We start from the raw sequence: 21723 nt of genomic DNA on the forward strand, positions 1-21723 counted from the left end.
CCCAGAACCGAAGAAGGTGAGTTTCTAGGTTGAAAGGGCCTGTTAAGTGCCCTCATCAATAAAACAGAAACAAACAAAAAATAAAACAAAACCTCATTGTACCGAATGTATAGTTCCAAAAGGAACAGGACCAGATTGATTCTTAATCTTCCTACTTCTGAAAAGAAGAATGGGGGCAGAGAACGAGGTGCTAGCTCTCAAACTGCATTTTAACAAATTCAGGGAAGAAGGAAACCTTCTTAACTTCAAATTGTATGCAAGTGCTATTAGGTGTCCCCAGTGGGAAGTTCCAACAGTTCTGTGACAAAGATAAAGTTGTGCAGAGGAAGCATATTTCAGGTATCTCCAGCAACTTATTCATATCCAGAATCAGCCCTATCCAAAGAGAGAAGTCTCGTATACCTGGCTAAGACTGAGGAGCCATATGGTATCAAGGAAGGAGAAAGTAGAATGAGGAAGTGCCTGGGTGGGGCATGGGGGAAGCAGAGATCTTAGTGCTAATAAAATACTCCTAGAAATGAGTGCATAACCTTGGAAAGCAAGGGTTGTGTCTCTAAGAGGCAAGCAGAGCTGGCAATAAAGGCCCTCCTGAACCAGATTACATTTGGAGATTAGACAAGGAACAAGGCACCATATTATAAAACAGCAATCCTCTGATTTAGGAATAGAGGGAACCCTAAAGAAACATGACAAGTGCCCTACCCCTCCCTACACCCTGAATCTTCTGATAACAGTCCAGGATAATTCATCTCATTCAGACATGTATAACAAAAATAGTATGTACAGCATCCATACGATGACTGTCTGGTAGATGGTATTTTTTATGTTTTATGTTGGTTTTTTGTTCTTTTATATTATTTTTATTATTGAAGATATAATTCACATGCCATAAAATTCACCATTTAAATGTGTACAGTTGACTGGTTTTTAATTTATTCCCAAGGTTGTGCAACCATCACCACTATCAATTGCATTATTGACCCTAGTGCTTTACTTTTCCTTGTATTCACTCCATGACCCTATGCAGTTCCTTTCATTAAAGTGACAGAGGTATTTCCCTACTCCTTGACTTTGTGTTTGGCTATGTGACTTGCTAAGGTAAAAGTGACACCATATCAGTTTCAAGTCTAAGCTTTAAGAGGTCTTGGGTATTTTTATTTGTTCTCTTTCTATCTGTGCCATTTCCATGAGAAAAACATGTCTCTGCTAGCTCATTGGTTGAGGGAAGATGACAGATAGGAGAGTGAGGGCCACCCCAGCTGAGTTAAGCTGAATTCGGTGAACACTGTAGAGATGTGAGTGATAAAAAAATGATTGTGGTTGTAAGCCAGTGAACTTTAGAATGGTCTGTTAATAACCATTAGTTAACTGAACAGTTATATGATTAAAAATAAAAAAAGAGAAAGAGAGAAAAACCACAATTTTCTACAGACGATATTTTCAAAACAATATTACCAGAAAATAAATCACAAGTGGTCAAGCTACTGCCTGTGGTCTTGCCTGTTTTTGTAAATAAAGTTACATGGGGACATGGTCATTCCCATTTATGCATTTTCTATGGCTGTTTTTATGCTCTACCGGTAGAGATGAGTAGTTGTGACAGAGACTGTGTGGTTCATAATCCTAAAATATTTATTTTCTGACCCTTTATGAAAAAGTTTGCTGACCTTTTGAAGTAAATGGAAAATGTGACCTAAGGTTTTAATACAAATTTTAAAATAAATTTATATACCACATCATACCCATTAAGATAGCTGTAATCAAAAAGACAGATAATAACAAGTGTTGGCAATGCTGTGGAAAAATTGGAACCTTCTGTATACTGCTGGTGGGAATATAAAATGGTGCAGCCACTTTGAAATCAGCCTGGCAGTTTCTCAGATGAGCAGACACAGATTTACTGGAAAAGCAAGCTGTTCTACTCTAACGTATATACCTAAGAGAAATGAAAACATGTTCATATAAAAACTTACACATGAATGCTCATAGCAGCATTATTCATAATAGCCAAAATGTAGAAACAACCCAAATGTCCATCAGTTGATGGATAAACAAAATGTAGTTATCCACAAAGTGGAATATTATTTGGCATAAAAAGGTATGAAATATTGATATATGCTTTAACATGGATGAACTTCAAAAACGGGCTAAGTGAAAGAAGCCAATCATGAAGGACCGCATACTATATGACTCTGTTTATAGGAAATGGTCTGGAATAGGCAAATCTATAGAGACCGAAAGTAAATTATGGTTTCCTAGGCCTAGGAACCAGTGAGGGGTGAGGAGGATAGCTAAGGGGTAGAAGGTTTCTTTGGGGATAATGAAAATGCTCTAAAATTGATTGTGGTGAAGGTTGCACAATTTTGTGGATATACTAAAAGCAATTGAATTGTACACTTTATGTGGGTGAATTGTATGCTGTATGAATTATATCTCAACATTGTATTAGAAAATAAAATTAATGAAGCATAGAAGTTATGGAGAAATACTGGAAAGAAATACAAGAACTCAAGGAAGAGACAGCCAGACAACAGTAGGATGTGAAATGGGAACCAGCAGAAAAAAAGAAATAGAGAAAAATGATGAAGCCATTTCAGAAGTACACAAGGGAGACTAGACACCATGGCAAAGATCATAAAAGTAGAAATGAAATTTTATGGTAAGTATATTTTACCTCAATTTTGATAATGCAAAGAAACAAAAGACAGGAGAAAAGTGAGTAAAACAGGTACACATTTATTTTTATTGATGCGTAATAGATGTACATAGTTTTAGGATACATGTGATAATACAGTCATATAATTTGTAAAGATCAAGTCAGTGTAGTTGGGTTATCTGTTACCTTAAATATTTCTCTTTTCTATGTGCTAGAACCACTCAAATTCTAGTCATTTTGAAATATATAATAGATTGTAAACTACAGTCAACCTACTGATCTAACACTAGGTCTTACTTCTATCAAACCATATATTTATACCCATTAATCAACTTCTCTTTATTCCTTCCTTCCGCCTACCCTTTCCAGCCTCTGATAACCACCAAATCTAGTCTCTATTTTCATGAAATCCACTTTTGTAGCTTCCACATATGAGTGAGAGTATGTGATATTTGTCTGTGTGCTTGGCTTATTTCACTTAACATAATGACCTACAGTTGCATCAGTGTTGCTGAAAATGGCAGGATTTTATTCTTTTTTATGGCTGAATAATATTGCATTGTGTATACTACATTTTCTTTATTCATCTGTTGATGGGCACTGAGGTTGATTTTATATTTTGGCTGTTGTGAATAGTGTTGCAGTAAATACGGGACTGCAGATGTCTTTTTGATATGTTGATTTTCTTTCTTTTGGATATATACCCAGTAGTGGAATTGCTGGATCATATGGTAGTTCTGTTTTTATTTTTTTGAGAAAGCTCTGTACTCTTTTCCATAGTGGCTGTACTAGCTTAAATTTCTACCAGCAGTGTATAAGGGTTCCCCCTTCTCCATATCTTTGCCGGCATTCATTATTGCTTGTCCTGTTAGTAAAAGCCATTTTAACTGGGGTGAGATGATGTCTCATAGTTTTGATTTGCTTTTCTCTGATAATTCATGATGTTGAGGATTTTTTCATACACCTCTTGGCCATTTTTATGTCTTCTTTTGAAAAATGTTTACTCAGATCTTTTGCCTGTTTTTTAATTGGATTATTTTTGTGGTTGTGGGGGTGTGTGTGTGTGTGTTTGCTTGCTTGCTTGCTTCCTTGCCGTTGAGTTGTTTGAGCTCCTTATATATTCTGGTTGTTAATCTTTTGGCGGGTGAGTAGTTTGCAAATATTTTCTCCCATTCTGTGGGTTGTCTCTTTACTTCATTGTTTCCTTTGCTGTGCAGAAGCTTTTTTTAGCTTGATGTAATCCCATTTGTCTAATTTTGCTTTGGTTGCCTGTGCTTTTGAGGCCTTAAACAAAAAAAGTTTGGCCAGACCAGTGTCCTGGAGTGTTTTCCCAGTGTTTTCTTCTAGTAGTTTCATAGTTTTAGGTCTTAGATGCTTAGATGTAAGTCTTTGATCCATTTTGATTTGAATTTTGTGTATGGTAAGATTGTTTCGTTCTTCTGCATATAGTTATCCAGTTTTCCCACCACCATTTATCAAAGAGATTGTCCTTTTCCCATTGTATGTTTTAGCTCCTTTGTCGACGATGAGTTGGCTCTACATGGATTTACACCTGGGTTCCCTGTTCTGTTCCATTGGTCTATGTTTCTGTTTTTATGCCAGTGCTGTAGCTTTGTAGTAAATTTTGAAGTCAGGTAGTGTGATGCCTCCAGCTTTGTTGTTTTTGCTCAGTATTGGTTTGGCTATTCAGGATCTTTTGTGGTTCCATATACATTTTAGGATTTGTTTTCTATTTCTGTGAAGAAGAATGTCATTGGAATTTTGATAGGGATTGATTGCATTGAATCTGTAAATTGGCTTTGGGTAGTATTCAACAATATGAATTCTTCCAGTCCCTGAGCATAGAGTATCTTTCTATTTTTTAATGTCCACTTCAATTTCTTTCATCATTGTTTTATAGTTTTTCTTGTATGGATCTTTCACTTCTTTGGCTAAATTGATTCCTAGGTATGTTATATTCTTTGTAGCTATTGTAAATGGGATTGCTTTCTTGATTTCTTTTTCAGATTGTTTGCTGTTGGTGTATACCAACGCTACCGATTTTTGTATGTTGATTTTGTATCCTGCAACTTTGCTGAATTTGTTTATCAGTTCTAACAATTTTTTTGGTGGAGTCCAGGTTTTTCTAAGTATAAGATCACGTTATCTGTGAATAGGCTTGTTTGACTTCTTTTCTGATTTGGATGCTCTCTATTTCTTTCTCTTGCCTAATTGCTCTGCCCAGTACTTCCAGTACTATATTGAATGAAAGTGGTGAAAGTAGGCATCCTTGTCTTGTTCCATATCTTAGAGGAAGGGCTTTCAATTGTTCCTTGTTCAGGATGATGTTTGCTATTTGTTTGTCATATATGGCCTTTATTACTTTGAGATACGTTCCTTTCATACCCAGTTTGATGAGGGTTTTTTTTTAGTCATAAACAGATGTTAAATTTTATTAAATGCATTTTCAGCATCTGTTGAGGTAATCATGGTTTTTGTTCTTAGTTCTGTTAATATATCACATTTATTGATTTGCACATGTTGGACCATCCTTGCATCCCTGGGATGAATCCCACTTGATCATGGCAAATATCTTTTTACTGTGTTTTTAAATTTGATTTACTGGTATATTGAGAATTTTTGCATCTATGTTTATCTGTGATATTGGCCTGTAGTTTTCTCTTTTCATTGTCTCCTCTGGTGTTTAGTATCAGAGTAATGCTGACCTTGTAGAATAAGTTTGGAAATATTCCCTTCTCTTCAATTTTTTGAAGAGTTCGAATAGAAATTTATATTAGTTCCTCTTTAAATGTTTGGTAGAATCCAGCAGTGAAGCTGTAAGGCTTTGGGCTTTTCTTTAATGGAAGAGTTTTTATTATAGCTTTGATCTCATTACTAAAATGGTCATTTTTTTTTTTTTTGGTAAGTAAGGATACATAAGACAGCCAAAAGAGATCCAAAACGGGCAAAACCGGAGCCCCAAAAAAGAAAACCAATTCCGTAGAATATAACTTAAAGTATAATTTAAGGTGTTTCTTTTTCCTTAAAGAAAGGACTTAAATCTATTGAAAAGACACAACATGCTCCAGGGAAAACTGGCGCAACATTGAGACATATTCTGGTAAAAAATTTGAACTGGCAAAAGATCATATAAAGAAAATCAGGTTGGTGCAGAATAACAGAAACATTCAATACCAGAAAATAGTAGAGGAACTACATGTCAGCTACTCAAAGAACATGTGAGCCAAATATTTTTTTGTGCCGCCAAGGTGTCCTTTGGGTATAAAGACTACGTACTGGCTGGTAGTTTTAAACATTCAGGGTTTTACATCTTTTTATATGAGCCTTTCTTGAGGAAACAACTGGAAGACAGATACCAGCTAATCAGTAAATGAAAAAGGAAACTTCAGCAAAGGAATGAACTGCTAAATTCTCAATAATTAACTAGAAGATAATAGTAGGGATCATTGTCTTCGTAATTTTAAAGGGAGTACTTTAATGTCTTACCATTATATATATAGGCTGCTTTATAGATATCTGTTTATCAGGTAGTCTATTTACTATGAATTCTCTTTTTAATCACAAGTGGCTGTTGAATTTTATGTCTAATAAGGCATAGGTTTTTTTAAATCTCTCAGTATGATTAATTTTATGAATAAATTGTCTAATGTTACACCTTCCTTCCTTGAATTCCTGGCATAAGCTTTACCTCAATCATGTTGTTTTATATTTTATATATATTGCTAGTTTAGGTTTTTCTGATGTTTTTATTTAAGATTTTTTTGCATGTATTGTCATTGGTGATATTACCTTAAAATTTTCTTTTATAGTTGTTCCTTTCTGGGTTTTCATTCAAGGTTGTGCTAGACTTAGAATTTGAGAAAGTTTTCATTCTTGGCCAGGCATTGTGGCTCACACCTGTAATCCCAGCACTTTGGGAGGCCTAGGTGGGTGGATGCACCTGAGGTCAGGAGTTTGAGACCAGCCTGGCCAAGATGGTGAAACCCCATCTCTACTAAAAATACAAAAATTAGCTGGGCCTGGTAGTGGGTGCCTGTAATCCCAGTTACTCGGGAGGCTGAGGCAGGAGAATCACTTGAACCTGGGAGGCGAAAGTTGCCGTAAGCCGAGATCACACCACTGCACTCCAGCCTGGGTGACAGAGTGAGACTCCATCTCAAAACAAAAAAGAGACAGTTTTTATTCTTGAGAATAATGTTTATGTGGGAAAACTTCTGGGCTTGAGACTTATATACCTATAACAACTCTACCACTTATTTAATAGTTGTAGGTATATTCTGTTTTCTTAAGTAGGTTTTGATAAATTATTTCTAGAAAATTCCCCTATTTTCTCTATGATTTCAATTTTTTCTATAAAAATTGTTTCTATTACCCTTATAATTTATAGTACCTATAAAGCACACTCCTTTTTGTTTGTAATGTTGGTTTTCAGTGCCTTGTTTTGTCCTTGATTAATTTGACTAAAGATATATCAATATTTTTTGTCAAAAAGCTAATCTTTTTTCGGCTATTTTTTCTTCGGTTTAATTAATATCTGATCTTCTCTTTTTATTTCCTCCTCTTATTTGCTTTGGGTTTACTGTGTTGTTCTATTTTCTGAGCTCTTGAATTGACCGTAGCTTATTGATTTTTTAAATGTTTTTCTTTTGTAATGTATACATTTGAAATGAACAGTTTTCTTATAGCTATTTTAGATAATATCTTAAGCTTAGATCATGTTACTCTTTAATTTATGAACCATTTATATGTAGGATTTTTAAAATTTAAATTTCCAAACATGGGGCTTTTGAGATTAACTTTTTATGGTTACATTGTCATTTTACTTGATTTTGGTCAGAGATCAGTTGTTTTTTAGTACTCTTGGAATTTCCTTTGTGGCCAGATTCATAACCATTAGGTTTTGTTGTGGGGCTTTCAGCTCAACTTTATTGAGGTCTAATTTTCATACAATAAAATGAACATAATTTACGTATATAGTTCAGTGAATTTTGGTAAATGTATATACCATGTGATGACTACACCAATAAAAATATAGTGTGTGTCCATCACCCCAGAAAGTTCCCTTGTGCATACCCTACTTGCAGTCAATTTTCCTATTCCTGCCCCCTGCTGTAGGCAACTAATGAAATGCTTTTTATCACTATAGATTAATTTTGCTGCTTCTTGAACTGTATATGTATAGAATTTTACAGTATGTACTCTTTTGTGTCTGATGACTTTTGCCCAGTTTAATGTTTTGAGATGCATGCATATATCAGTTTTACTTTTTTTAATTGCTGATTATTATTATGTGTGAACATACAAGTTTATCCATTCACCTATTGATGAATATTGGAGTTGCTTCCAGTTTTAGGCTACTGTGAAAAAGCTGCTCTGAACATACATGTGCAAGTATTTTTGTGGATATGTTTTATTCTCTTGTGTAAATATCTAGGAATAGAATTTTGGGTCATATGGTAAGTATGTGTTTATAAGAAACTGATGTTATTTTTTAAATTGGCTATATAATTTTTCAGTTGGCTTTATATTTCTACTAGGAGTGTTCCAGAGGCTCCTCATCCTTGCCAGTGCTTGGTATTTTCAGTCTTTTTAGTCATTCTACTGGAGCAGTAGTATTTTATTATGGTTTTAATTAGCACTTCCCTGATAACTAATAATGTTGACCCATTTCCCATGTTTCTTTTTATTATATGCTTTACTTTGTGAAATGTGTCTATGAGTTTTTTATATATTCTAGGTACAGGTGCTTTGCAAATATTTCCCATTTCTTAATAATGATACCTTGGAAGATCAGATGGTTTTAATTTTTAGGAAGTCTGATGTATACATTTTTCTAGGTCACTCATTTTGTGCCCTATGAAAACTATGTACCCCATAGTCAAGTAAATTTTTTCCCATGTTTTTTTAAATTTTATAATTTTAGCCAAATAGTTAATAGTTTTTATGTTTAGGTCTGTGATTCATTTTGAGTTAAATTTTATGGTTTAAGGTAGAGGTTTGAGGTTCATGTTTTTTTCCCCCATTTTAGTTGTTCTGTAGCAGCATTTATTGTAAAGATATTCTTTCTCAATGGAATTATACTGGCAATATTGAAAGTCTGTTATCTGGACTCTATTCTGTTCCATTGATCTGTATGCATTTTCTTTATATCATTACCACCTTGTCTTGACTACTTTAGCTTTGTAGTAATTCTTAAAATCAGGTAGTGGGTCCTTCAGCTTTGTTCTTCTTTTTCAAAATTGTTTTGGTTTATATCTTTCTTATATAAATTTTAGAATCAGATCATCAGTTTCTGCAAACTGAGATTGTGTTGAATCTGTAGATCAATTTTGTGTGTTAACATCCCCCAGCAAAGGTAGAAAGCCAGGCAGTAATATCAGAGGGCACAAACCCAGATTGAAGCTGGAAGACATAGTGCTCCAGAAAGGATCCTTCCAAAAAAAAGAAAAGAAGCTGCTCGAAACAAACAAAATCTTTGATCTATCTTTATCCAGAGGATATTGTTCTCTAGAATTTCAAGCTGAAATAATGATTGGTAACTGAAAAATTAAGCTATTTTAAATTCAGAAAAGCAAAACACGGTGTAAGAAAGGAACTTGACTACACAGTATGGCTCAGCAATGATTAATACATACAGTTAAGTAGTGAAACCTAGGCCTAGCACGGTGGCTCATGCCTGTAATTCCAGCACTTTGGGAGGCCGAGGTATGCAGATCACTTGAGGCCAGGAGTTCGAGACCAACCTGGCCAACATGGTGAAATCCCATCTCTACTAAAAATACAAAAATTAGCCAGGCACGTTGCTGGGCACTTGTAATCCCAGCTACACGGGAGGCCGAGGCAAGAGAGTTGCTTGAACCCGGGAGGTGCAGGTTGCAGTGAACCAGAATCAAGCCACTTACACTCCAGCCTGGGCCACGGAGCAAGACTCCATCTCAAAAAAAAAAAAAAAAAAAAAGTAAACACCCAACAAATGTTAGCCATTGTTATCATTAATAACAATAGCTTCCTTGCTAACAAATACTAGGATAACGTCTCTATCCATGGCAACAAAGAAAAAAGGAATTTGCTAAGTTATCTGATGCCAGTGCACCATGCCTCATGCACAGCAAGCCTTCAGTAAAGCTCCTTGTAGAGTCACAACTGAAAGGAGCTTTAGAAAGGCTTATAACTAAAGGAGGCCTTAGAGAGTATAAATTTAACAAAATCCATCGGTTAGTGTGTCTTCAGCTTCCAATAAAAGTTTAAACAATAAGGAACATTTATTATTTCATGTATAAAGCCCAAAGATGAGGCAGCCCCCAGGTTAGTTTATTTCATCAGTTCAGGGATCTAGTTTCTTTCTGTTCTGTTCTATGTTGGCTGCCATCTTGGTTGCAAGGAGATCCAGGCAACACATCTTCAGACAAGATCCTAGGCTAGAAGATGGAGTCCTTTTCTAAGAAAGGTTTCCCAGAACTCTCTCTGTAGACTTCCATTTATATCTCACTGGCCAGAACTGAGTCACATGTTTATTCCTAAAACAAACACTATTCAAAGGGAGTGGAATTACCATAATGATCTTAGAGTAATTAAGATTCTCATTCTCTTTCTCTCTCTCTCTTTCTCTCTCCCCCCAACCCCCCACACACACACATTCAGTCTCCCTCACTCATTTTCACACACACATATTCAGTCTCCCTCACTGATTTTCAGACACACACACACACACACACACTCTTCTTCTGAACCATGGGATAACCTGATACCTGAACAAAACTGTGGTTTTGTGGAAGGGAAGTAAAAGGGACATGATTGTTGGGAAGTCAGTCCACTGTGTCTTTAACCACTGTCTCAAAACACATTAGTGGTAGAACCTGCACCAGAATCCTGGTCTCCCTATTCCTAATTTTCCCCTACATAAACAACCTCCTTCATGAATTATTATCAACATAGCTACTTTTCCTAAAAAATCTTGACTGTATCCACACAATTCTACCTCCAGTTCTTTTTGAGGGGAAAATGTGCTGTGAAACTATACATGCTGTTTTTGTGAAGCATATTAAAGTCCTTATTCCACAGACTCATGATAAAAACTGAAAACTTGACCACCTTTTTAATCCTTTTCTTTGTTCTTATTCTTCTCTCCCTTCTTCCCTTAATCAGTCATATTAAACTATTTGCAGTTCCTTTAATGTATCATGTTTAAACCTCTGTTCATTTGCTCATACTATTTCTACTATCTAGAAAACGTACACTAGTTTCCTTTTTTGGCTTCCTCACTGGAATATCTTCTCAGATTTCAAGTATCTGTGCCTCCATGAAATCTTTCTTGACATAGCTGCATCTCCATAAAATTGGTTATATCACTGTACATCCACTATATCATGTTTTAGATACTCCTACACATTTAAAGTACTAATTTCTTTGCAGATTTTTCTTCCTTGTCTATTCTGAGCTAACTTGCTTGCTTTCTCTTTCTTTCTTTCTCTTTCTTTCTTTCTTTTTCTTCCTTTCTCTCTTTTCTCTCTTTCTTCCTCCCTCCCTCCCTTCCTTCCTTCCTTCCCCCCTCCCTCCCTTCTTTCCTTCCTTCCTTCCCTTCCTTTCTTTCGTTTCCTCTCTTTCTCTCTTTCTGACATGGTCTGGCTCTGTCACCCAGGCTGGAGTGTAGGGGTGCAATCTCAGCTAACTGCAACTTCTTCCCCCCAGACTCAAGCCATCGTCCCACCTCAGCCTCCAAAGTAGCTGGGACTACAGGTGCACTCCACCATGCCTGGCTAATTTTTGTATTTTTTATAGAGGTGGGGTCTCACTTTGTTGCCCTGGCTGATCTCAAGCTCCTGAGTTCAAACAATCTGCCTGCCTTGACTTCCCGGCATGCTGGGATTACAGGCATGAGCCACCTCACCCAGCCTAATCTGAACTCTTTTAATGTAGATCCTGTTTCTCTGTAATAGAGACTGTTTGCCATTTGTCTTGATAAATCCAAGATACAGCATGATATTGGATGTATAATAGTCACCACTAATAGTTTTGTTTAATGAATATATATACTACTAATTTGGGGGAGGAGAGAGATTTTTATAAATTGTGTTCTGCTTGATTCCGTTATTTTCAGCTAGTGGAATAAAGATGTGGTTCTGTGATCTCTTCATTTTGAAAGATTCTTTTTCAGTAAGGCAAAAGTGATTAAGCATAATGTATTTCTGTGTACAGAATTTTCTTTAGAAGTTAAAGACTTTTGGAGGAAAAACATTTCAGATTATGTGTTATAGCTTATAGAACAAATTTAGTCCTTAGCTGAGAATACTTGTCAAAGGAGGTAAATAAATATTACATAATTATTCCTAATGCAAATTACTCAGTGAACATTTGTTTCTATAGTAAATATGCTATAAATAGAATTGTTCACTTTATGATTTTTTTTCTTTCTTCATTTTAGCATTTATGACACTAACAGAGAACAGGACTATGTCAAGAATTCTGAGGGTATCCTTGGTGAAAATAAATTAAGACCACCCTCCCAGCTACATTCTGTCTTAGAGAAGATCGAGACAGGGTCCCTATCAGAAAAGAGTGGGTATTAAACTAAGTGCTATAAGTCATAACTAATGAATCCAGAATAGAATGATTAAAATGTTTTTAGTTTTAATTTAGATCATGTAAAACAAAAAGACTTTAAAAAATTATGATTTCCAGTACCTATATTTTTTAAAATAATCATTAGTCCAAAGGTAATAGATGATTAACTTTTCAAATTGCAACATAAAACATGTATGTTCCTCTATTTGTATCTTTTAAATGGTTACATTTTTATTTGGTTTTTGAATTTAAGTATTTTAAATGGTAGAAAAACCCATATGTATAAAGTAAAAAATGTAAGTTCCCCTTGGATCCACTTTCCAATTTCAACAGCCATTGGTTTAGCCATTATTAACAGTTTGGCTTCCCACCTTTCTAGATGTTTTTCTGTACACTTTCAAACAAATTATTTATGTATTTTTCAACCAAGTGACATCATATAATGTAGCATATAATAGATATCTTTACATGCTACTATGTACAGATTTACCTTGTTTTTATTTAATAGTTGCAAGTTGTTCCCTGTTGATGGCAATTAAGGTAATTGCCAGTATTTTTTTTTAGGTCCTACCAAATTGTGCTCTAAGAAGTTAGATTTATCTAAACCCAGATATCCTTTAATATCTTCAAAGTAACGGTAATACATTTTAGGATTAAGTAACAAACTGTTCCTTCAACAACTATCAAATGGCTTACTTCGACTAAATGAAGTAATGTAGGTATCTTTAGTATTAATGAAGGGTTGCAACCCTTCTCTAGGAAGATGTAGTCAGGAAAGTCATGGGGAGATGTACAAGGGCTAGTTTTGTTAGAATTTCTGTGACACCTAAGATGTTGACATTAGTTTATCTCATCATCTACTTTCAGACCAGATGTTTCTAGCATGGAAGACAGTTATCTGTGATATGGCATCAGAAGTTGGTTTATAATTTTCTCATCTCTATTAGGAGTTAAAAAGAGAGACAAGTGTCTAAAACCAGTCTCACTCAGTACCTCTAAGGGTTTTGAGAAGGGGAGGAGGTTATTGCAGTTACTTTGACTAGAATCCAACCTGTATCAAGCTTGACTTAACATTTAAGACTAAACTCACAAATGGAGGAATGTGCCAAAAGCCAGGTACTACAGGAAAACTCAATTTTCAGAGCTATTGTGATTGAACTTAACCTTTCTCACATGCTCTTTATTCGTCACTTAAGCCCTAAAGGATATACTTAATGCTTTATAGGCAAGCGCTTTTCAAGTTACCTTCTTAGATTTTTAGATTTCTTTGTGGTATAGCCCCCTCTTCATTTTAATAGTCTGGTAATCTTGAATGTTTAAATAAAGCTTGAGCATTGCTCAGCAGTTATGAGACCATTCATTCATAAAGTGTTTGTATTGTTTGGTGCACTGATTGGACTCTCAAATGAAAGTGTATTTTGTAAAGAAGGGAGAGTATCAAATAAATTTCTAGATGAAATTTTCATCTATCTCCTCATTTACTGAGCAGGAAACTTGTGCTTTCTTGAGAGTGTAATTGATGTCATTATGAACTCATGAAAGATTTAAGATTAGCTATGATTTTCCAACAACTTTGCTTTTAACATACCTCTGCTAACCATAAAATCACTGCTTTTATGCATATACTGCTATATATTGGAGAATACTGGCCTAAAGTGGAAGCATTTTTAACCATAAATAAATAGTTGTGGAAATAAAAATATATAAGCAAAAAATAATTTGGTACTTGTTCCTCCTCCTTCGTTTTAAATCATTGGCTTTATTTATAGCTATATAGGGAACAGTATTCCCCACACTGGTGTTAATGAAGTGTTCTCTGACCATGTATTTGGGAAACAGTTTTCAATTCGTTATTGTGCATTATGATGCTCAAAAATGAGGACGTATGTAACTTAAATCTGTGCCTACCTATTAATAACTTACAGAATTTAGAGAAGTTGATACTCATAGTCTTCATTTCCAGAGTTACTTTTTAAAACATTTCTTTCAGTGTAAACAATATGTTTCTCAAATATTGGTCTATAGATAATTCAATTTTGAAACTTTCTTGCTTTTTTGTAAACATTGAATATAAAGTTTCCAAAATTATTGTTTCTAAAGAAATCTTGATTTGTGTTTAGGCTAGCAGTACAGATTATTTGTGAAATGAATTTGAAAATGCTCAGGTTTGCCAGTTTGTTTTGAGTAATGCAGCTAATAAAGCTTTAATTTTAACTATTATAACTGGTGTTTTGCTATTTGCATCTATTCAGAATATCCCTATTTTTTACAGCACTGGTATATTGAAGGAGAAAGTGAAACTGAGAAAAAGTAAAAGTAAAACTTAGAATGAATATATAAATCATGTATGTCAACTTCAGAATGTTCATAAACATTTCATTCTTTTCTATTTACAGTCTTTCATTTTGATACTTGGAAGTTTATTAAAAGATTTTTTAAATGCCTTGATAATTAAAGTTTTAGGACAATTTAGTCCAAATTTAGCTTACTAAAATGTTTGTTTCATTTCTGAGATAGTCTAGTTTTTGTATATCGGTTACTTATAAGTTACTTATAAGTAACTTATAGGTTACTTATAACTTAAGTTGAGATTCTTTTTTCTCTTTAATTTTTGAACTTTAATACATTTGGCAGTTTTGGTAAAAGTAGGAAGCCATATTACTGTACTTCATGACATTTATACTATATGACCAGTACTTCCAGTGCTATATAAATCATTGTCTTCTCCTTATTATTTATAAATACTAGGTTTGTAAACCCCCACAACCTTAATAAATAGAATAGAAGGAGTACAAATAGGAGAGTGAACAGTTAAAATGGTTAGATGCAAGAGTGTCCATAGGTCATTAGGCTCAGTTCTTGCTAGAGACTTGTAAAATCAAAAGGCACAAAGAGTCAGTCAACATAATTATTGGATCCAATTGGTAATTCTCAATTTGGAAACATGCCTCTCATGGGAAGGGCGTATCACAGTCTCTCAAAGCTATCTCACATGGGTATGGTTTGAAAAAAGCACCTTCAAAAAATTGTAAGTACAGCTCTGTTGTATAAAATGAAATAAAATGATTTTATAATACAACTCACAGGAAATAAAACTCAATAGACTCTTTTTGACTAGTGAGGAAATCCCAGAGATACAATGATTTCTATTGTGTCTGGTGAGTGGGCAATAATAGGTCCCTTAAAAGGAACCTAGCTGACTTAGGGATTTAATGAAAATATGTAAAGGGTAAGTTTATGAAGTGTGGCATATATACTTAAAAAAAAAGAAAAAAAATAGAAACAAAGGATGAAAAAAAGTAAAGAATGAGAAATTGCTCTAAAAGTCTAAGCAGCTCCTGACCACCACTTTGACACTACAGTTGTATCCGCTTTTGACCAACTACAGTTATAGAACACAGCTTTCAACCAAAAGGCATACCGGGTCTGGCAGGACATATTTTAGCTCCTATATTAAAAGTAATTCAGCTTCAGTTGTAATTTATTTAGGTTATTTTCTTTACATCAGAGGTCTTTTAAATTTTGTTAAGACAGTACAAGTATTTCTTAGTTATATAGGAAAGGAATAGGTGATGTTTTGAGTGACATTCAGTGTGTCTCCCTTAACCCCATCCTTTGGTATCTTAAATAGCTGCGTTATTTTTGTTTGTGTTTTACAGTTTTTGAGACAGTGTCCTTGAGTTCAGACTCTCTCTTCCAGAGGGCAGTTTCACTCCTTCATACTTCTTACTTGGACTCTTCATCTGAGCATGGTTTTCAGTACAGTCAAGTGACTTTGGTGAAAAATGACATTTTCTTAAATGAGGTGAGGTGCTTGGTACACACTATGATGGTTTTGTTTTAGTTTTAAAAGAGGTAAACCCATCATTTTTGGTATATAAGCCTAGCACTTTTTAGCTATAATTTTTCAGACGCAGCAGATCCTTGGAAATAGTCACTTGGAAGGTAATTATTCTAGGGAATAGAAAAATAATGCATTTATATTTAGTCTTGTGGCAGGAAGAATTTAAATGATGCATTTTAAAAAATTTGCAAGACAAAAGAGTATGTTTATAGTGTTTGGTTATTCTGTTCTCTCTTTATACAGTACAAAGATTTTTACCAACAAAAAAAAACAAGTAACTATACTCAGGAAGAACTTCAAGACACTTACGGGTTTCTTCTGTTTGATACTGAAAAGCAGGTAAGGGAATTAGGTTGTAGAAAATTAATGGTATCATTAGTCTTAAGTATTGTGGTACTTCAGTTCTGTAAGAGTTGTAAGATTACCAATTCATCAGTGTTTTTTGTTACTTTGGTGGCATGTGACAGCAACAAAAGCCAGTCATGAAGGAGATTTGATTTGATTTCTACAACTTTTCATGGTTTCTTTTTAGTTTTATCTTAAATACATTTGTAAGCTTAGGGTGCAATTTGGATTAAAACAGTTTTCTTTAGTGTCAATAATGCCCTTTAATAGAGTGAATGGATATTTTTCCATTCTGGATTATCATTTAATAGATACGTTGTTTCCTGTGGAGATTTTTCTGGTTTAAATTACATGATTTGGGAGATAAATCGTGTAACTTAATAAACTTTGGCATCCTGGTTAACTGAAATTGCTTCATTCGATATTTGAAGACTGAAATCTGTATTGTTGCCTGTACCTAAATTATGGGAGAAGGAAAGGACCGTGTATAGGGTGGGTCTCCAAAGATATGTCTGGCTTCCGAGATACATTTTGAACAATACCAGAGACCTGAAATAATTCAAAGTTAGTGCTTCGATTAGGTTAATGGTTTATAAAGAAGAGGGGCAGATTTGTTTAGCGCATAATTAGCACTAACTTATAATAAGGACTATATAGTAATACCAGAAGAGTTTATCCCTTTTTAACTTAATCATCTGAATTCAAATAAGATGCTCTGGGTTCTTACTAAAAATGACATTTGGCAACAAGACATTTTGAAATTTCATGCTTCTAAAGCTGTAGTTGGAAAATAAATCTTCTAGTGGACTTATCTGTGACCCTGCTTACTTTGGTTTTCCTGACATTTTTGTTGATTGAAATGGTAAAATTCTATGAAAATTTTGGGCCATTAATCAAAATACAGATTGCTTTGCATAAGTTTTCTTTGTGCCCTGAATACCTACAGTGAGCAGACTATTTATTTTAAAGCTTATGGATTAGGCCAGATGCAGTTGTGCCTCATGCCTGTAATCTCAGCATTTTGGGAGGCTGAGGTGGGAGGATTGCTTGAGCCCAGGAATTTGAGATCAGCCTGGGCAACATACTGAGACCCTGTCTCTATTGTATAATAAAAAATAAAATTAAAAAAAAAAAAAACCTTACAGATTATAGCATTATTTCATTGCTTCAAAGACTGAAGCAAAGTAATCTTTTGTTTAAAGGCAAAATTGGTATGTCAGCGTGGACTCCGTGTTGGCAGCAGTGCTGTTACCACTCTGGGTGATCCAGCCAAAGGTAAGTCTGTAAAGCAAAAAGAATTAAAAAAAAATCTTCTTTTACAAGATGAAGTGAGGTTTCATTAGTTTTATAAGATATGTATATTAAAAGCCGGTTTCATTAAATGTCAAACAGTTCATAATGTTTAGATTTCTAACTGTAAACATATGAATGAGATTTGAGTCTAAAACTTAACAGTATTTTTCAATGTCAAGAGATTGGTATTGTCTTGAGAGTCTCTTCTAAATTGTCACAATGGCAATAAGAATAGAGAATAGATAGAGCTGACCGAACTTGGCAACTATGGAATGTGAGGGGTAAGAGAGGAAATAATCAAATATAAGCTTTTAAACTTACACTACAGTGATATTTATTAATAGAAAAGAGGTACATAAGAAGAGAAGCAGATTGGTAGAGAGACTGATGAGTTAAAAAGAAAAATGTTATCTAATTGTCAAGAACGTGAATTAGCACTAACTTTTTTGAAGATTCAGTTTCTTCATGTGTAAAACAGATTAAACTACTTTATAGAGTTGTTGAGAGAATTCAGTGAGACTGGAAAGTGTTTAGCCCAGGAGTTTGCACCTAGTAAGTTCTCGGTAAATGGACAGTACTACTTTTATGGGTTGAATTTGAGAAATAGTGAGATTTTCATAAGTGTTTCTGAAAGATAGCCTATAGTTCATAAAAAACAGTTGGGAAAGGGATCAGAACTAGATTTGGGGCTGGGGTTGTGGGAGTGGAGTGTGAATTGAAGCTAAGACATTGTTAGTGGGATGGCATGGAAAGAGAAGATGGCAAAAACAGAACTTTTGGGTCATTAATGGGACCAGGGTGTGGGGAGGTACAGCGAGGATAGAACGAGGAATCGTCAAGGGTAGTCTGTTGCCTGGAGACTTAGGAAATAGAGTTTCGCAGAAAGATCTCACGAAGAGGGGTATTTAGCAGTGCCAGGTGCCGTGTAGAATGTGGAGATCAGAACTGAGAAAGATTATCGGGCTTCATGGCTAGATTCCTGCTGACCTTTTTTTTTTTTAAACTGCTTTATTGAGATATAATTCACAATTATAGAATTCACCCATTGTTTAGTGAAGTCCCATAGTTGGGTAACCATCATAACAGTCAATTTTAGACCATTTTTATCACCCAAAAAAGAAATCCCATGGCCATTAGCAGTGACTCCCCATCCTCTACCATCTCCGCTCTAGGCAACCACCAGTCTATTTTCTGCCTTTATAGATTTGCCTATTCTGGACATTTCATGTAAGTGGAATCATATATGGTCTTTTTTGAGTAACTTCTTTTAGCATGTTTTTAAGGCATATTGTAGCATGAACCAGTAGTACTTCATTCCTTTTTATGATTGAATAATACAGTCCTGCAGCACTTAACAGTGGGGATACATTCCAAGAGTTGCATTGGTAGGCAATTTTTTGTTTTTGTTTTTGGCGGGGGGACGGAGTTTCGCTCTGTCACCAGGCTGGAGTGCAATGGCGCAATCTCAGCTCACTGCAACCTTCGACTCCCTGGTTCAAGTGATTCTCCTGCCTCAGCCTCCCAAGTAGCTGAGATTACAGGCACACATCACCATGCCTAACTAATTTTTGTATTTTTAGTAGAGACGGGGTTTCACCATGTTGGCCGGGATGGTCTTGATCTCCTGACCTCATGATCTGCCCTCCTTGTCCTCCCAAAGTGCTGGGATTACAGGTGTGAGCTACCCTGCTTGGCCGCAATTTTTTACTCATGTGAACATCACTGAGTGTACTTAGAGACACCTAGAGGGCATAGCCTACTACACACCTAGGCTATATGGTGTAGCCTATTGCCCCTAGGCTACAAACCTGTACAGCATGTTACTGTACCGAATACTTCAGGCAGTTATAAAATAGTGGTGTGTGTTTGTGTATCAAAACAGAAAAAGTACAGTAAAAATATGGTATTACAAACTTATGGGATCACTGTCCAAACTTTATGCAGTCTGTTGTTGACCAAAATGTTATATTATACAATGCTGTATTCTGTTATGTGGCCATACCATATTTTCTTTATCCATTCATCAATTCATGGACATACGGGTTATTTCTACTTTTGAGCTATTATGAATAACGGTCCTATGAACATGCATGTACAAGTTTTTGGGTGAACATAATTATATATATCTTCGATATATAATGAGTGGAACCACTGGGTCATATGATAACTTTATAAAACAAAAAAAATTAGTTTACATTCAACTCATCTTCTAAGGGACATTAAAAGTGATAAATTCATAACGCTAATAACAATGCATACAACTTTTTTTCGTCTCTCCTATTTTTTCACCCCACCCTCATTTCATTATGAAAAATTCAAACATAGAAAAAGAGCATACCATGATATACCTACCACCAAAGTTTAGCAGATAATATTATACATTATCGGCTGGGTACGGTGGCTCATGCCTGTAATCCTAGCTCTTTTGGAGGCCACGGCAGGTGGATCCCTTGAGGCCAGGAGTTCCAGACCAGCCTGACCAACATGACCAAACCCCGTCTCTACTAAAAATACAAAAATTAGTCAGGCATGGTGGCATGCACCTGTAATCCCAGCTACTCAGGTGGCCAAGACTCGAGAGTTGCTTGAACCTGGGAGGCAGAGGTTGCAGTGAGCCGAGATCATGCCACTGCACTCCAGCCTAGGCAACAGAGCGAGACTCTGTCTCTAAATATAAATGTATATAAATATAAATATATATATAAATATAAACATACACATTGCATTATTTGCTTCATTTGTTTAATTTTTTCTGAAATTAAATTTTCTGAAAGTAAATTACAAATAACCACTGCAGCTTACATCTAAAAAAAAAAAAAAAAAAAAAGACATTTTCCTACATTGCTACAATCTTGTGATTTCATTGCTGATGTTTGAGCGGCTGGCTTCAGTAGAGTGGTGGAAGTAGAAACTGGATTGTTCCTGACAAATACACATTCTTCAAAAACACATACACTGGGGTTGATAATAAAATTAACACTACTACTTGTATGTCTTTTGTAGTTTTTGGCTTGACTAGAACTGGATAATTTTGTGTATAATAATACTTTGAATTAATAATAGTTTTTAAAGCTTATTGATCTTTTAAATCTTCATGAGCACCCTGTGGTGTTTGTGTCTGTGACCCAGGCCCACCCTCCCTACCTGAGTGACTTATTCTTACCTGGAACCCAAGCTTCTGACCACAGAATTAGCGCTCTTTTCCACTCTATCAGTTTTCTCACTCATTGTCTCTTATGTTTCGAAAGAGGTGCCTCCGTTGAGGAATAGCCCTGAAGCCTGTCCTTTCCTCCTCGTTTTTCACTGCTGCTGCCTTGTTGGAATCCTCTCCTGCCTCAACTATCACAGTAGCTTTCTTTCTCATTGGTCTTCTTGCTTCTACTTTCTCCTGTCTGATGGGCAATCTGCTGCTTAATCTATATTTTATACTTTTACAGGTGTATACATTTCCAAATACTCCGACTGTCTTCATCCAAGACCATGGTATCATGGGAAATCTGGTTATATTGTAATTTTTAATATAATTAAGGTAAAGCTTAAATGTGCTGTTATGTGATTTCCTTTTAAAGTTTAAGGTTATCTGCCTTTGATATTCTCTGTAGATCCTAGTTGAACATAGTCCTCACCAAAGTTAGCTATCCAAATTCAGGAAAAGCAAAACTATTTTTCCTTTTCTTTAAAAAGAAAACTTTGATTCATTTACTAGATTGTAAACTTTTTTTTAACTTCAAAAATAATAAAAGGGTATGCAGGGAAAAATCTTCCTCTCACCTGTCAGAGCTACTTTTTAAACATGAAATAACAGAAAACAAGCAGCTGCTTATAAGGTGATGTGATTACACTTATAAAAGATGAATTTAGAAAACAACATTCATTGTCTAATTTAGTGGTCAATAGAATCTTTATTTTCTTTCTCCATGAGACATCCAGCTTCACAGCTTCATGTGCCACCTAGAACTAATGATGCCACAAATCCTTAAATGTCGTAAATGGTACTGTTTAAGTGAATCATGCAATTAGAATT

At 35.1% G+C, this 21723-nt stretch overlaps 1 protein-coding gene across 24 annotated transcripts in view; it reads left to right on the forward strand.

The window, feature by feature from the left end:
- The window catches only part of TASOR2 (transcription activation suppressor family member 2), an 80253-nt gene that overhangs the window by 12263 nt on the left and 46267 nt on the right, over positions 1 to 21723 (forward strand). For 7 of the 24 annotated variants that reach the window (XM_063669526.1, XM_054437196.2, XM_054437192.2 and 4 more), the window contains exons 2-6: positions 12078 to 12211; positions 15877 to 16022; positions 16305 to 16400; positions 17609 to 17681; positions 21137 to 21228. The exons of 1 other annotated variant lie outside the window; for it this stretch is intronic. Coding sequence is in view for 10 of the 23 variants with exons in the window: in XM_054437192.2 (XP_054293167.1) it covers positions 12078 to 12211; positions 15877 to 16022; positions 16305 to 16400; positions 17609 to 17681; positions 21137 to 21228 (541 nt within the window). In the remaining 13 variants the exon portion in view is untranslated. Of the gene's footprint in view, positions 1 to 12077; positions 12212 to 15876; positions 16023 to 16304; positions 16401 to 17608; positions 17682 to 21136; positions 21229 to 21723 lie in introns of those variants that run through there. 16 more of the 24 variants (XM_063669531.1, XM_063669527.1, XM_054437200.2 and 13 more) reach the window with 9 other exon arrangements.

Source organism: Pongo pygmaeus, chromosome 8 (genome assembly GCF_028885625.2).
Source record: "Pongo pygmaeus isolate AG05252 chromosome 8, NHGRI_mPonPyg2-v2.0_pri, whole genome shotgun sequence".
NCBI lineage: Eukaryota > Metazoa > Chordata > Mammalia > Primates > Hominidae > Pongo > Pongo pygmaeus.